General features: G+C 40.2%; 1 protein-coding gene across 1 annotated transcript in view; it reads left to right on the top strand.

The window, feature by feature from the left end:
* Nucleotides 1-203: 203 nt before the first annotated feature.
* The window catches only part of myom2a (myomesin 2a), a 62,066-nt gene continuing 45,263 nt past the window's right edge, over nt 204-17,006 (top strand). Inside the window, 10 exon segments of the mRNA XM_053340987.1 lie at nt 204-239; nt 1,229-1,357; nt 3,478-3,570; nt 5,119-5,254; nt 6,886-7,040; nt 7,611-7,703; nt 12,400-12,488; nt 12,575-12,613; nt 14,340-14,504; nt 15,813-15,974. Coding sequence (XP_053196962.1) covers nt 1,251-1,357; nt 3,478-3,570; nt 5,119-5,254; nt 6,886-7,040; nt 7,611-7,703; nt 12,400-12,488; nt 12,575-12,613; nt 14,340-14,504; nt 15,813-15,974 — 1,039 coding nt within the window. The 5' untranslated portion in view covers nt 204-239; nt 1,229-1,250.

The raw sequence follows: 17,006 nt of genomic DNA, 5'->3' as shown, positions 1-17,006 counted from the left end.
CCAATATTATTCAATACATTTGCAGGTACGGATGCACACTCTCCATCTCCAAAGTGCAGAATGAGAACAAAATTTGGGGGTAAATGCTATATATAGTCTTAAGTGCATCCATACATGGGGTGGAAGGGGACACAGCATTCCTCCTCTGAGAGGGTAATATTTTTGTTACCATCAGCAAGTGCTTCCCAAGCGGCATCAGGCTAGTCTGCCACCGCTTTGCGCTGTTTTAATCTCTTGGGGTAAGTCTCATTTCTTTATATTTTCTCTCAATTGAGCCGATTTAATTGGAGATATAACTTTTGCCAAAGGAAGTACAGGATAGGAAGAGTAATTATCTGCTGTCAGGAGTGTGATAAATGAAATGTGTTGCTATAATAAATGGTTGTAGTCAGATAATCTGTCTCCAGTGAGGGGACTCAGCAGCAGTCTGTTGTAATCTCTAGTTCCTGTAGCACATACCAGTGCATTAAGAGGTTGCTGACCCTCCTCTGCTAATTTGTGTCAGTCAAGTAGATGTAGGTAAAAATGTTCTTTGGTTGAAATAATTCATTTTATAAAATAGAAGCATAATTACCCTGAAGCAGAGTCTGGATTTGACAGCTGATTTTAAAACTAAGTCCTTCTCTTGTGTTCAAGTCAAAAAAGCCTATTCAGTCTGATTAGTCTCATTTCCTCTGTGATGGTTTTAATTAAATAGTGTGAGGGCTGTGCACTGCTGCTAATGACTCTATTTCCTTCATTTCTCCAATCATGGAATAGGCAGCCTGCTCCAAGCTATTCATAGCTGAGCTGTGTGAGGTTGTAAGGTGAAACATTTTGAAGTGCTGAGCTCTGGCAGTACATTTGAACTGATGCCTCCTAAATATTGGGCATGTCTTCCAATAAGTTACACATGTTCTTATGATGTTTATGAATTATTTGAATATTAGTATTTTTCTGAAATAGTGTTTTTCCTCCCATGATACAGATGAAACCACATAACATATTCTAGAAAGGAACAACACTACTGACTGTACTGCACCATTATTTCTATACTGCATGATGATGTATTGCTATGATGATGCTCAGTATCTGTTAACACTTGGTACTTATGTTCAGAAGGTGGCAGCACAGTAAATACTTCAGTATGGCTGCAGTAGCAATAATGCTAAAGGGAAGACTTGTATTGACATTGCTGTCACGGCTAACACATGTTTGGTCTCCTCCTCCCCCTGGTGCCCTTGGCCAGGTCTCCTTGAAGTGTTCCAGTCATGGCTTCCAATGTCATATCTTGGCAAAAGAAGAAGCATGCGAGCCATGTCAAAACTGATTATGCTTACCATCACACTAAAAGTGCTGTGAAGCATCATGTTGAAAGGTATGAAGGTGGAGTTCACCTGCCACTTGCTGCTTCGCCGGGTAGAGCTGAAGATTTGCTAGAGCAGCTGCTGAGGGGGCGTATACCTGAAAGGGCCTGCTGCTGATTTTCTTACTGTGAATGTGTCTGCTTCCTAGCTGGCTAGCTGGCTTTTCATTTGTCTTTTGACTTCATATTTAAAGCTGTGCAGGGCCAGATATAATAAATAAATCCTTAATTACTTGGTGAGTTTGGATGATGAGTGACAGGACTCTCCAACAACACCGATGTTAGATCCTATTTCTTCAGTCCCTCTGTGTTTTACTGGATTTAAAGCATCATAGACCCTAAAATCAAGCCCTTTAATAGAGTATAATAAGTACTGTTGGAAACTGATGTCATTCAACTACACCACCAACCTTTGTTGCTACGATACGACACTGCATGGCGAGCATCATAGAGCATGTTGCATTGGTTATCAGCCTATAGAAGGTTGAGTTACAATACGTTCACTGTAAATTATATATATCACCATTTGTGTTTGTCTGTGGCCTTTAGTGGCGATGCTAGTCAGACGTTGAGAACTCTGAGAGGTTATTTTAGGTGGCATGTCCATGAAATGTCTGATTTAACTCGTCTAAAGCTGAAAACTGAATAGAAATGTTGTAATTAGTAAACAAGGTAAAGATTGAGATAGCACAGTTGTTTTTGGAGAAGAGCGAAGAATGAGAAGCCAATCGAGTTCGGTTTACTTTGTGATGTAATTCTACTAGAAATAGTTTCAATAATTTGTGACTAGTAAATTGGCTTTGGTGTGTAAAATCAGAGGTCTACCATTTAGTTTAATGTTGGACCCTATTGATGCCCCTATTTATTTCTCTTCTTGTTAATAATGTAGTTTGAGGTCAAAGATAACACATATTTAAACCCAAGATTGGACAAGATGAAATGAAACCAATGAAAAAAACAAAGAAAAGCTACAGTTATATAAAAATGCTCTGTATTCTCAACCATATAACGTTTAAAGATAACCATCAGTGAGGTACTTGCCAGCTTTACTTGCCATGGCCCCTTTCCATTGTGGGGACCAATGATAGATGATAGTGCTGCTGATGTGCTGCAGCTTCTGCCAACACTTTCTGTCTGTTTTTATTACACAGGTCACGACCATTATGTGTTTTTAGCTGTAGTGTGCAACCCACCTAGCTCTTTGTCCAGCTCTGCCGAGGAGCAAAGTCACGCTTTGTGCTGAATTTGATTCATGAGTCAGTCGCTGCACCAGCTTCGTAATCATTAGTGATGATGAGATGAGGGCAGAACCTAAATCTGCCTCAAGCACCACTTATGAGGAACCACAGGCCGAGCTCTGGTTTGTGATTTGTGTAGCTGGCTGCCATGTTGTCATGTAGCCTCTGTCTTATGTCACAGGATGCATGCCATTACCCTGAACCTGACCTCCATCTGAGGCCAAGGGTCCAAGCTGTTCATATTCATGTCACTACTGACCAAATTTGTCATTTGCTTTATTGGGTCTTCATTGCCTTTTCATACAGACCTTTCTTATTACTATTTTGCCAGTTTGTCAGTCGTGTTCATTTATCCTTTCATATGATTTTTTGGATGAAGTCTGAGTCCATGTCCTTGTTGCTCATTGGTCAAATTCTCCTCATCTGTATTGGGCTAATTACCATCAACCATCTTTCAAATGGATTTAGCTGCAGACCCTTTAAACTAAACACAATGATGAGGAGGTAGCAGCAGGAACTTGTGAAGATGTAACTGATATATTCCCTCTGTAATGCAAATGACTTAATATCAGTTGAAGGGATTACTTAGGATATTTAGGAGATATTATTGGATTATATTGGCAATATGAATGAGAGAAATGTGGCTCCAACCACAGAAAGAGGAACCATGAAGATAGTATAGAAGTTCAGTAAATGAGAGAATATTAAAACATGACATTACAGACAAGGAGGCCTTCAATTGTAAGAAGTTGGCACCTTTTTTACGATCAAACTCAGACAAGAACTCTGGTGGATTATGGCAGTTTTTACCAGGATGACTGCTTCTCCCAAACTAAAAGCTGAAAGGTCTGTTGGTACATTTTCCCCTTTAGTGATGGACTTTCTCCTCAACAGGAAATCAAGTTCTAAATCGGTGAGCAAGGAGCACGCCCACGCCACAACGGCTATGGCAGAACCGGCCTATACCATACCGGCTTTCCGGCAGAGGTGAGTTCCCATCGGTTGCTGACATATGTCTAAGCTATTTTAGGTGTAAGGTAATACGTAACTACAGTGCAGTCTCCACTATCTGACTCAAGGCAAGGCAGCACATTTCTTCAGTGTTACAAACTCTTCATTTTTTCAGTGATGATAATTTAGAGATTGGTGTTGATTGAGGAGTTTTAGACCTTATATGCATGAGATGTCTGCAGAACTACCAAGTATGGTAAATGAACTGAATGGACTCATATAAACATATTACAAATATTGTGGCACAATATAAAGAAAATTATAAATCCCTGAGCTTCAATCTGATATAGATATACTGTATTCCTCCTATTCTTGCCACCAAGTTTGATCCAATCCAAAAGTTTAGAGTATAAAGTTTAATACAAATGTAATAAAATGGTCAAGATTATTAATCCTACTTTATTTTTACCATCTGGTTCCTAGATTAGTAGATTAATAGGAGTTAGGGTTAGGGTTAAGGTTCTTTATATTGTGCCACAATATAAAGAAAATTATTTTAAGCTGTTTGATGATATTTCTAAAAGTTACTAAGGAAATAATTATAAATCCATGAGCTTCAATCTGATATAGATATACTGTATTCCTCCTGTTCTTGCCTCCAAGTTTGATCCAATCCAAAAGTTTAGAGTATAAAGTTTAATACAAATGTAGTAAAATGGTCAAGATTATTAATCCTACTTTATTTTTACCAGCTGAGCCTTACAATAACTCACGGACAATATTTGTGCACAGCAACAACTCTGATGAAGTGTTTTTGGGACTTAGTGAGCACACAGTGTTCTTTTAAAAGGTTTAATTGAAACTAAATCTAACCCGAACCCAGCCTGAGTTAATATATCGGTCCAGTTTAGTTAAGCAAATCCTTACCGGACCATTAACCCGACACACTGTTTCAGGTGTAATATGTTTTATTGTGTTTCATATCAAAGTAAATTGAAAAGTTTTGGAGTATAAACCTCTGTTCATAAATGAATAGCTACTGGTGCATTAAAATAAACCAGTCTTTAAAAGAAAAGCATTTTGTCCCAGCATGAGACCCCCCAAATCAGACTGCAGAGATAGATAATACAAATGTAGTAAAATGGTCAAGATTATTAATCCTACTTTGTCTTTACCGGCTGGTTCCTAGACTGTCGACAACGCCAACTGTTCTGGCAATATTTATTATCAAGAAGTCGTTCGTTGTCTTTCTCTAGTTTATTCAGTCTGCAGACGGACTCCTTGCTGTCTCAAGCGTGAGATGGCACAGCGAGCCCAGAGCAGAGGAAACAGTCAGATTATATATAATACATTATCTTGTGAAAGGATGACCTTGTTCTACCATCAGAACAATGTAAGCACAATAGTCATAATGTGTGTACAATCAGGACAATGGTTAGTCAGTAGATTATAACATACATGATATTCACTCAATCAGCATTTCATGTAACATAAGTGGTGTCATGGTCAACAGATTATGTCAGAGAAGATGAATAATAAGAATACCCATTACAGTAGATTAATTAAGGAGTTGTGTGTTGTTAGGAGTGCTGATGAGACTGAGGAGTACCAGAGAGTATCCACGAATGTTGGGAAAGGACTGGCTGTTATTCAGGAGGAGCTCTCAAGGATACGGATTGCCACCAAGGCCCATGTGGACAGTATTGCGATGGACAGAGAGGTGAGTAACCATGTGGACAATATTTCACCATTTAATGCATTCAGTTTGGGGCTTTATTTATTTCGTAGTGTCTTATTGCTTAGTTCTTTCCCCGATTTCTATTATGTGAAACAAGAGAGTATAGTTTCATTACTTCAGAATGATACAGAGAGGTTTGATCTGGATATGATCATAGGTATGTAAAAGGCTGTCCACACTAAGAAGGCTTTTTATTACTGATGAGCTGTTAATGCTGTATGCTGTACTGTAATAAAAGCAGGCGGGTTCAATCGCGGGTGCTGATTCAGTGTGTTGATCAGAAGTATTTCAGACACTAGTTTGGGACAGAAGCAAATGTTGAAGCACGATATGCAAAAGAGCACCAATGAGCAGCATATACTGAGCTGTGGCAGCGACACACAGTATGAGCACAGATCTGAAGAATAAAAGATTCACTCATTTTGTTGTTTTCCCACTTGATGGATCAGAGGATGATGCTTTGTTTGACTTTGGGACTGAAACAGAGTCTGGGGACGGTGAGCTTGATGAGCCTTACAATGACTCAGGGACAATATTTATGCATAGCAACAACTCTGATGAAGAGTTTTTGGGACTCAGTAAGCAGACAGTGTTCTTTTAAAAGGTTTAATTGAAACTAAGCCTAACCCGAACCCAGTCTGAGTTAATATATCAACCCAGTTCAGTTAAGCGAATCATTACCGGACCATTAACCATTAACCCGACACACTGTTTCAGGTGTAATATGTGTGTTTTATTGTGTTTCAAATCAAAGTAAATTAAAAAGTTTTGGAGTCTAAACCTCTGTGTTTATAAATGAATAGCTACTGATGCATTCAAATAAATCAGTCTTTAATAGAAAAGCGTTTTGTCCCAGCATGAGATCCCCCAAATCAGACTGCAGAGGTAGATCCAACACATCTCTGATACGATTGTAAGATAATAATATTCTGGACCTCTCATCTTCTTAACTGATTTTCTTGTTTCTCTTAGAGTGTGAAGTTGTGTCTCTGCTTTTATTTAGTTGTTTCCTACAGTTTGTCTGAAGAAAAAAAAAGGCTTAGGACCTGAAGTGCACCCAAAGTTTACTACAATTAAAACAAACTCCATGGATTAGTTCTTTGTTATAGCGTTTTCTGTTTGTCATTGCCTTCTAAAACAATTTTCAATAAACATCCAAAAATGATTCATATGAACGTTTTCTGTTTGATTATGTTTAGGCACAAAAATGACTTAGGAAAAGGTCTTGGTAATAGTTAAAAGACATACTGTGGTCATTGTGTATGAGTCTTCCCCTGCTGTACATAGACGGACGGATGATGCTGATGCTAGAAGTTGCTGACTGCTTTTTGACCACAGGGCTAACTGCTGCCTGCTGACTTCACCTCTCTAATCCGTCTGGTCTTGGCAGATTTCAGATTTATTAATACAAGTGTCAGCTGGTGGCAAAATGCTTCCAGTGATGTCTTCTGTTCATAGAAACAGTTGGTCTTTATATTTACCATGCATGCTATATACACATAAACAGCAAATTACAGTTTCTGTCGATCAGAATAAAAAAAGATGTAACTGCGCTGTGACTTATGAGCTGTATAATTGAACCATCATCAACAATCATCATCTTCTGTCTCCAGGTGAAGAACATGATGTACAAGAAGGTGATTTCTTTGGACGAAGTCCACAAGATGCCGGATTTCGTGGTGGCCCTGCGGCCCCACACCGTGTGGGAGAAGACCCCCGTCAAACTGTTCTGCACCGTGCAGGGAAACCCCAGGCCCATTGTTAAATGGTCAGAATATCCACATCTCATTGGAGACATTGTTTTAAATATTTAACTGCATTTTTATGTCAGAATAAAGAGAAGTGCCCAAACTAAAGTAACCCTAACTAACCCTAACCCTAACCCTTATTACATTATAAAGAATATTTGGACTTACAACCTGCAAGATCAGTATTACAAACCATCAAATGTCCAATGAACATAATGACCACATGCTTACTGTTGATTATAGTATAGTTATTCTTGTGTTTTTCTTTAATTCTTTATTTTTGTGAAATGTGGCTGCCTTCATAGTTTAGTGTCTAGATTAGTTAAGATATGCAGCATTGATCTCCCCTTAAAGGGCTTGTTAGCATTGCTGGCATTCATTTAATCCCCTTAATTCCTATTTACAATGTTGGACACATCCTCTTAATAGCCTGAATATCTCCTGCTATTTGAAGACGCAACACATTAAACTTTGTAATGGGATGGATCATCAGAAAGACATGGATCCCTATAACGCACACTGGTAGATATTGTATCAGTTTAAAGTCTTAGCGTGTGCTGTAACTGTGAACAACTGCTGGTTCTCTGCAGGTATAAAGGAGGAGCACCAGTCGACCCACTGAGCGCTCCAGGAAAGTACAGGATTGAAAACAAGTATGGAGTCCACAGTTTGATCATTAGCAGGTACGACACCAACACAACCATGAGGCCATTTTTTTTTATTTTGAATTATTCCAAACTAAAAGCCATTGTTATATTTGTTTTGTGTATATGTGAGTTTGAGTTATCAACCAACCCAACTCCCAAATCCAAACTTTTTTTGCCAGTTGTTGTATTAATCATTCCTTCAAACTCAATTGAAAGAATACTGGTCTGTCAAAAACAGGTCTGAAGTCATGAAAAACAGAAATTGTAGAAACAGTTTAGGAAAAAAAGACTGAAATTGAATTTCAAAGTCTTTATGTAGAGAAACACATCTAGCTTATCTGCCTAAATCACACACTACAGCCAATGAATCGGTTTCATTTTGGCCATCAGAAGTATCGTGACTTTTCCCGCTGGCTCAATGAGAAAAGAAAACACCACCAAGAGTGAGATCTGGGAGGCCGTCATCACACTTATGTCCATTTCCCTTCCTTGACCTATTACGTTTGGTTACCTGGGGTCCCAGCACGTTGCCCCTTTACAGTCTGTGGAAGTATTTCTTAACAAAGTTTCAACACTGACCCAACTAGCAGCTGACAGCTTTACATGGATAACAAGGCGACAACATTAATAAGTGGACTGAAAAGTAGTTAAAATACCAAAAAGTAGAAGCAGAGCAACAGAGACCAGTGAAAACACAAGTCCAGATTCTGTAGGCTCAAGTTAACTAGTTTAGTTAGCAGGATAGCATTAGTTAGCTCTGGTTTCTGCTCTGGTTTAATCAAAAATGAGATCTGGGTGGCCGTCGTCACGCTCATGTCCATTTACCTTCCTTGACCTATTACGTTCGGTTACCTGGGGTCCCAGCACGTTCTTTGCCCCTTTACAGTCTGTGGAAGTATTTCTTAAGTTTTAACACTGACCCAACTAGCAGCTGACCAGGTTTACATGGATAACAAGGCAACAACATTAATAAGTGGACTGAAAAGCTCAAAGAAAAGGAGTTAAAATACCAAAAAGTAGAAGCAGAGCAACAGTGAAAACACAAGTCCAGGTTCTGCAGGTTCAACTTAACTAGTCTGAGTTTAGTTAGCAGGATAACGTTATTTAGCTCTGGTTTCTGCTCTGGTTTAATCAAAAATGAGATCTGGGAGGCCGTCGTCACACTCATGTCCATTTCCCTTCCTTGACCTATTGGTTCGGTTACCTGGGGTCCCTTTACAGTCTGTGGAAGTATTTCTTAACAAAGTTTTAACACTGACCCAACTAACAGCTGACAGCTTTACATGGATAACAAGGCGGCAACATTAATAAGTGAACTGAAAAGCTCAAAGAAAAGGAGTTAAAATACCAAAAAGTAGAAGCAGAGCAACAGAGACCAATGAAAACACAAGTCCAGGTTCTGTAGGCTCAAGTTAACTAGCTAGTAAACTAGAGTTTAGTTAGCAGGATAACGTTATTTAGCTATGGTTTAATCAAAATTGGCAATATATCAACGAACTGAATTAATAAGTGGACTGAAAAACTCAGAGAAAAGTAGAAGCAGACATTTTTTTTCAGGGCCACTGAGACCAATGAAAACACAAGTCCAGGTTCTGTAGGTTCAAGTTAACTAGTCTGAGTTTAGTTAGCAGGATAGCATTAGTTAGCAGGATAGCATTAGTTAGCTCCGATTTCTGCTCTGGTTTAATCAAAAATGAGATCTGGGTGGCCGTCGTCACATTTATGTCCATTTCCCTTCCCTGACCTATTGGTTTGGTTACCTAGGGTCCCTTTACAGTCTGTGGAAGTATTTCTTAACAAAGTTTTAACATTGACCCAACTAGCAGCTGACAGTTGCCGACTTTACATGAATAACAAAGCGAAAACATTAATAAGTTGACCGAAAAGCTCAGAGAAAAGTAGAAGCAGACAATTCTTTTCTAAATACATTTAACTGCAGAGCAACAGAGTGGATTCAGGACCACTGAGACCATTGAAAACACATGTCCAGGTCCTGCAGGCTCAAGCTAACTAGTCTGAATTTAGTTAGCAGGATAACATTAGTTAGCTCCGATTTCTGCTCTGGTTTAATCAAAAATGACAATATATCTACTAACCGAAGTTAAAAAGACCTCTGTTCTCTACTTGGGCCTTCCTTGGTGTATATGTGTGTGGTGAGATATTTTGAAATTGCCATCTGAAGCGACAGGTGCACCAACACACTGCTTTAATAAAACCTTACAGTCCACAAGAAGCTAAAATAATCTGATCATTGGTAAAATATGAAGGAAGTTGTGTTATGAGAGTGAAATTAACCCTTTATAGGACACTCATTGAAAGGAAGGGAGGAAGGAAGGAAGGAAGGAAGGAAGGAAGGAGGGAGGAAAGAAAGAGAGACGGAGGGAGGGAGGAAGGGAAGAAAGAAGGAAGGAAGGAAGAAGAAAGGGAGATGGAGGAAGGAAAGAAGGAAGGGAGGAGAGAAGGAGAGAGGGAGGAAGGACAGAAGGAAGTAAGGAAAGGAAGGACGGAGGAAGGAAAGAAGAAAGGGAGGAGAGAAGGAGGGAGGGAGGGAGGAAGGACAGATGGAAGGAAGGAAAGGAAGGAAGGACGGAGGAAATAAAGAACGAGAGAGGGAGAAAGGAAAAGAGGAAGGGAAGAAAGAAGGCAGGGAGGAAGGAAAGGAAGGAAGGAAGGAAGGAAGGAAGGAAGGATATTTTGGGATATTTACAGAAGTTACCAAATATAGTTATTTGCCCAATAAAGGGTTAAAAAAAAGGAAGAGAGGAAAACACATTACCGACAGTATTAAAATACTATAGAGGAACTCATTTATAATTAATATTTTTTATTATATTTGCAATTTCCTCTGCTGCTCTTAGTTTTTAGAGTTTTATCTTTTTATTTTTTTGGGCTTTAAATTCAAAAGAGGTTTGAGACGGAGAGACGGAGAGCAGGGAGAGAGAGAGAGAGAGAGGAGAGCGTTGCTGGCTTGTTCGTCATCTTGAAGGCTCCTCAGCTGTTCATGTCGAAGTGCTGACCTTTGCGTCATTCGAGCCATGAATTCCTCCCACTCCTCACTCTCTCTCTCTCTCTCTCTCTCTCTCTCTCTCTCTCTCTCTCTCTCTCTCTCTCTCTCTCTCTCTCTCTGTCTCTGTCTCTCTCTCTTTCTGTCTCTCTGTCTCTCTCTCTTTCTCTCTACCGAGGCACTGAATATCTCCACTCCTCCGTCATTGCATTGCAGGGTCATTAAGGAGACTGCACTTTATGTTCCCCCAACGTTTAAAAAGATGAAAGATGAATTTTCTAATTGAAAGGGTGAAACAAGAAAAGTGCGATGAGTTGAAATGTTCAGCTAGAAAAAGAAGACAGTCTCAGTCTTTAAGTTGCTCACAGCTGAGAAAATGGATCACCTTTAAAACAGTTGCCATGCTGCAGGGTGAAGGTCACATTTCTTCCTTCTATTCTCACCCTCACCCAGACTCCTCTTCAGGCTGCCGCTGCCTTCGTACACCTTCTTTTGAATGCGCTCCCAACATGTGAGATCATTTTTCAAAAGAAGAAGCAGAACACCATGTCTTGTGTGTTTATACCGCCAACGTTTATACGTCAACGAGAGAAGAAGAAAGAGTTTTACTGCTCCTCGTGTACTAAATGTACTAAAGTCCGAGTTACGAGCCTCATTTTCAGCACCTTCATTGTTGATAGGATTCCTGTTGTGTTCATGGTTATGCAGCTGCTAGCGTCGAGGAGGCATATAAATACACACAAATAACATGAGACAAACATATGGACATTAGTGGTTACTGGAAAAAAACACGGTGACTGTAAAATGCAGGAAAAGGAAAACACCATTTTGTTTTTTTTAAAAGACAATATTAGATCATAACCGAAAAAGCCAATTTTTTGTTTTTACAAAAAACAGACCCAAAAGATGATTCAAAAGTTAGATATTTATGTTAAATTGCATTTCTACAACAGAGTATTAGGGCCACATTGAGAAGAAAAAAATCACAAACTTCGAGAATAAAGTCATAATATTGTAACCTGTTGTTTTAGAGGAAGACTTTGTACTTTAGGATAGGTTTCACATATCATAACATATCATCATAAGTATTAGGACTTTAAAAAGAATATGCAAGAAAATGCATCTTCTCGACTTTATTCTCGAAGTTTGTGACCCCCCCCCCTCAATGTGGCCCTAATACTCTGTTGTGCATTTCTGATTTGGTTCTGTTTGTAGTGGTAACACATTTAGTTCCTTCAGTCTGCAGCATAGGCTCTGTATAACACAATGTCTTAAAGTAGCAGTAGTTAAAGTAGGGTTAGGGTTTTTTTAGGTTTGGGGAGCGATAATTGACTCTTCCTCACATCCTTGCAAAGATGCTGGCAAATTTAACAATTCATGTTTAAGATATAAAGCTCCAGTTTGGCCTTAACAGGAAGCCAGGATCATTTAAAGAACATTTTATAGTCCATGTAATAGTGTCTGTTAACGGCTGGTCTTTGGTTCCCTAATGAGCTTAAATCCTCTTTTCCATCAAGTTCAATTTCAAAGTTCACCATTTCTTCTTATAGTGAACTATCTTTCTCTACACATCTTAAAGTATTGTGATCATAAGTAAGAGGTAAAATCAATAGGAAAGCAGTCAAGTTTGGGAAGTCACATCTACCCTTTAACCAAAGCTATGTCTGTATAATGTTGATATACTTTAACACCATTGTGTCTGTACTGTGTGTCTCTTTGCTGTCGTAGATGTGTTGTGAGTGATACCGCTGAGTACAGTGCTGTGGCCACCAACCCTCATGGCACCGCTACCAGCAAGGCTACCGTCACTGTGAAGAGTAAGCCCCTCCCTCTTCCTCTTGACTCTTATTGTGAAAGGCAGCTTATATTCCTCTCTGTGATCATGGTTTTTATTTCTCCACAGGGCCGTCAGGAGCTGGGGCGTCCTGCCAGCTTGATATAGGTGAGAAGAAAGCAGGGGCAGTAGCTGATGGGGGGGTCGGGGGGTGTGGGGGGGTCTTTTTTAATTTTTGTCTGGAGTCAGGCCCAGGCAGTCAGCTCCATGTGGGATCATTAGTCTACAAATAGCTGAGCATGTGAGAGGCCTGATAAGAAATGGAAACTATTGTGAGACGCTGTTGTTTTCATCCAGATCTGAGCTCCAAGCAGCAGAGGACTAAACAAGATGAACGTCAGTCTGTTGATAATAAATATTTCAGCCCCGAACACCTCCTCCACCTCCTCCTCCTCTTCCTCCTCCTCTTCCTCCTCCTCTTCCTCCTCCTCCTCCTCCTCCTCCTCCTCCTCCTCCTCCTCCTCCTACTTCTCCTACCCCTCCATCTTTTCCTTTCCTCCTCCTCCTCCTCCACTTCCTCTTCCTCCACCTCCTTCTCCTCCTCCTCCTCCTCCTCCTCCTCCACCACCTCCTTCTCCTCCTCCACTTCCTCCTCCACCACCTACACGTCCTCCTCCTCCGCCACCTCCTTCTCCTACCCCTCCATCTTCTTCTCTTCCTCCTTCTCCTCCTCTTCCTCCTCTTCTTCCTCCTCCTCCACCACCACCTCCTCCTCCTACCCCTCCATCTCCTCCTCCTCTTCCTCCTCCACCTCCTTCTCCTACCCCTCCATCTCCTCCTCCACCACCTACACGTCCTCCTCCTCCTCCACCACCTCCTTCTCCTATCCCTCCATCTCCTTCTTGTCCTCCTTCTCCTCCTCCTTCTCCTCCTCTTCTTCTTCCTCCTCCTCCTCCTCCTCCTCCACCACCTCCTCCTCCTCCACCACCTCCTCCTCCTCCTTCTCCTACCCCTCCATCTCCTCCTCCTCCTTTACTTCCTCCTCCTTCTCCTCCTCCTACTTCTCCTACCCCTCCATCTTTTCCTTTCCTCCTCTTCCTTCTCCTCCTCCTCTTCCTCCTCCACCTCCTCCTCCTCCTCCTTCTCCTCTTCCTCCCCCCCACCCTCCACCCATCGATGATCTAATTAAACATCCATACTTTGGCTTAATGTATTAGTTTTTTCAGGAAATTAAATCATATTAAAATTGAGCGAATCATTTCCTCCAGCATTAGAACATCATGAGATGAGTCTCTCTGCTCCAAACAGACCACAGCGTCTCATGACCTGCTACCACAGAGCTCCGCCTTCGTCCAATCAGGGGTTGGAAATGGGTTTCTGAGATGCTTGCTAGATTGTATTCAAACTGAACAGGGAGTATATGATGATGATGATTATAAGATGCATGTCATTTATCCAGTCAGTGAAGCATTACACTACACATTTGTAGGATACGATGAAAAAAAGACCCAATCGTGGAGGAATCAAATAACTCCACATCCGCTCAGGAGGTAGAGCGGTCGTCCTCCAATTGGAAGATTGGCAGTTCGGCTCCTCCAGTCCACATGTCGATGTGTCCTTGGGCAAGACACTTATCCCCAAATTGCTCCCGTTGCTGTGCCAACGGTGTATAAATGAGAATGAATGGTTAAATTCCCCCTGATGAGCAGGTTGGCACCCTACGTGGTAGCTCCTGCCATCAGTGTATAAATGTGTGTGAATGGATGAATGACTATGAATGACTATGAATGACTATGACTATGACTATGTAATGTAAAGCGCTTTGAGTGGTCGTAAAGATTAGAAAGGCGCTATATAAGTACAATCCATTTAACTTCTTGTTTTCTTTTACCAGTTCCTCATCTGACTGAGATCCATCCCAGTAAGCTGGAGGTCAGCCTGCTGGATCGCTTCTCAGTGAGCTTTGGTGTGGAGGGCAGCTCCATCAGCCTTGTCTGCACCATGGTCGTCGTCCCCGACCTCCCCAACGTACCACCGCACGCCGAGTGGTACAGAGACGGTAAGACAATCAATCAATCACTCATAACCCCAACCGGTCCAGGTAGATGTTCTCCCACTCTGAGTCTGGTTCTGAGGGTTCTTCCTGTTAAAAGGGAGTTTTTTCTCGCCACTGTTGCTCATGTGGGAATGTTGGGTTAGCTAGTTTACACTACTTTATATACAGTTAGCTAGTTTACACTACTTTATATACAGTTAGCTAGTTTATACTACTTTATATACAGTTAGCTAGTTTACACTACTTTATATACAGTTAGCTAGTTTACACTACTTTATATACAGTTAGCTAGTTTACACTACTTTATATACAGTTAGCTAGTTTATACTACTTTATATACAGTTAGCTAGTTTACACTACTTTATATACAGTTAGCTAGTTTATACTACTTTATATACAGTTAGCTAGTTTATACTACTTTATATACAGTTAGCTAGTTTACACTACTTTATATACAGTTAGCTAGTTGACACTACTTTATATACAGTTAGCTAGTTGACACTACTTTATATACAGTTAGCTAGTTTATACTACTTTATATACAGTTAGCTAGTTTATACTACTTTATATACAGTTAGCTAGTTTACGCTACTTTATATACAGTTAGCTAGTTGACACTACTTTATATACAGTTAGCTAGTTTATACTACTTTATATACAGTTAGCTAGTTTACACTACTTTATATACAGTTAGCTAGTTTACACTACTTTATATACAGTTAGCTAGTTTATACTACTTTATATACAGTTAGCTAGTTTATACTACTTTATATACAGTTAGCTAGTTTATACTACTTTATATACAGTTAGCTAGTTTACACTACTTTATATACAGTTAGCTAGTTGACACTACTTTATATACAGTTAGCTAGTTTATACTACTTTATATACAGTTAGCTAGTTTACACTACTTTATATACAGTTAGCTAGTTTATACTACTTTATATACAGTTAGCTAGTTTATACTACTTTATATACAGTTAGCTAGTTTACACTACTTTATATACAGTTAGCTAGTTTATACTACTTTATATACAGTTAGCTAGTTTACACTACTTTATATACAGTTAGCTAGTTTACACTACTTTATATACAGTTAGCTAGTTTACACTACTTTATATACAGTTAGCTAGTTTACACTTTATATACAGTTAGCTAGTTTACACTACTTTTATATACAGTTAGCTAGTTTACACTTTATATACAGTTAGCTAGTTTACACTACTTTTATATACAGTTATACAGCTGGTTGTGTATTAACTGTGTATTTTGGTCTCTCGTCACTATTTCTTCCGTCTTGTCTGCTGACAGATAAACTGCTGAAGCCGGGTAAGCTGGCGGAGATGTCCGTGGGTGGAGGCGTGGCCCGACTGAAGCTGCCCCACCTGGCCAAGGACGACGAAGGCCTCTACACACTCCGCATCTTTACCAAGGACGGCACTGCCGAGCACAGCGCCTACCTGTTTGTGGCTGGTAGGACACAACGCTCATCTGCAAATCTATCACCACCTTGTTTTTAGAGATTAGTGTCCTTAGATCAGATTGTCTAGAGAACCTGCTGGATTGCTTTAGTGCACAAAAAAGTGCCAGGATCCACAGTTTTAGAATAATTAGAAGAACTGTAAAAGGTGCAGCGACAGCAACCATGGTGGAGCAAACAGTGTAAAAAAGCTCCAACTACATCTGAAGAAAATCAAATGTAAATCATAAATTCATCCAAGTAGGTTCATACTGTTTGATTGACAGGTGACTTCTGAAAAATGCTGTTCAGGAACACTGCACCTAGAATAAAACGTGGATACTAGAACTATGAAAATGGGCTTTAAGCGATATCTGTTGCAGCATAGGTAGTCTGGACTCTATCTGTTATGTCACTGTTTCATTTCTACCTGAATATTTATCTTGTTTTCAACGTTGCCAAAGTTTTAAAACTAAAGTCAGGTCAGATCTCAGACCTAGTGCTTGTGGCAGGCTCATGAAGTACCGGAGGAAGTTCATTTCTCACCAAACTGGATTTCAGAATGTGCTTCAACATGACAAAAAGGTCAAAGTACATAATCATTATTTTTAACTGATTAAGTGAGCGCTTCACTTCCCACGGTTTCTGCAAAGGGTATTTAATGTGATTTATGATTTTTATTTAACCCTCCTGTTGTCCTCAGGTCAAGGAAGGAAGGGAGGAAGGAAGGAAAGGAGTAAGGAGGGAGGGGAAGTAAGGGAGAGAGGATGGGAGGAAAGGAGGAAGGAAGGTAGGGAGTAAGGAAGCAAGGGAGGAAAGAAGGAAAGGAGGAAGGAAGGAGGAAGGAAGGAGGAAGGAAGGAAAGGAGTAAAGAGGGAGGGAGGAAGGAAAAGAGTAAGGAGGAAGGGAGGGAGGAAGGAAAGGAGGAAGGAAGGAGAGGTGGGAGAAAGGAAATAATGAAGGAAGGAAGCAAAGAAAGATGGAAGGAAGTGAGGGAAAGAAGTATGGAAGGAAGGGGAAGAACAAAGGAAACATTAAAGAAAGAG

Source organism: Scomber japonicus, chromosome 2 (genome assembly GCF_027409825.1).
Source record: "Scomber japonicus isolate fScoJap1 chromosome 2, fScoJap1.pri, whole genome shotgun sequence".
Lineage (NCBI taxonomy): Eukaryota > Metazoa > Chordata > Actinopteri > Scombriformes > Scombridae > Scomber > Scomber japonicus.
This window is presented reverse-complemented; position numbering and strand designations above follow the sequence as displayed.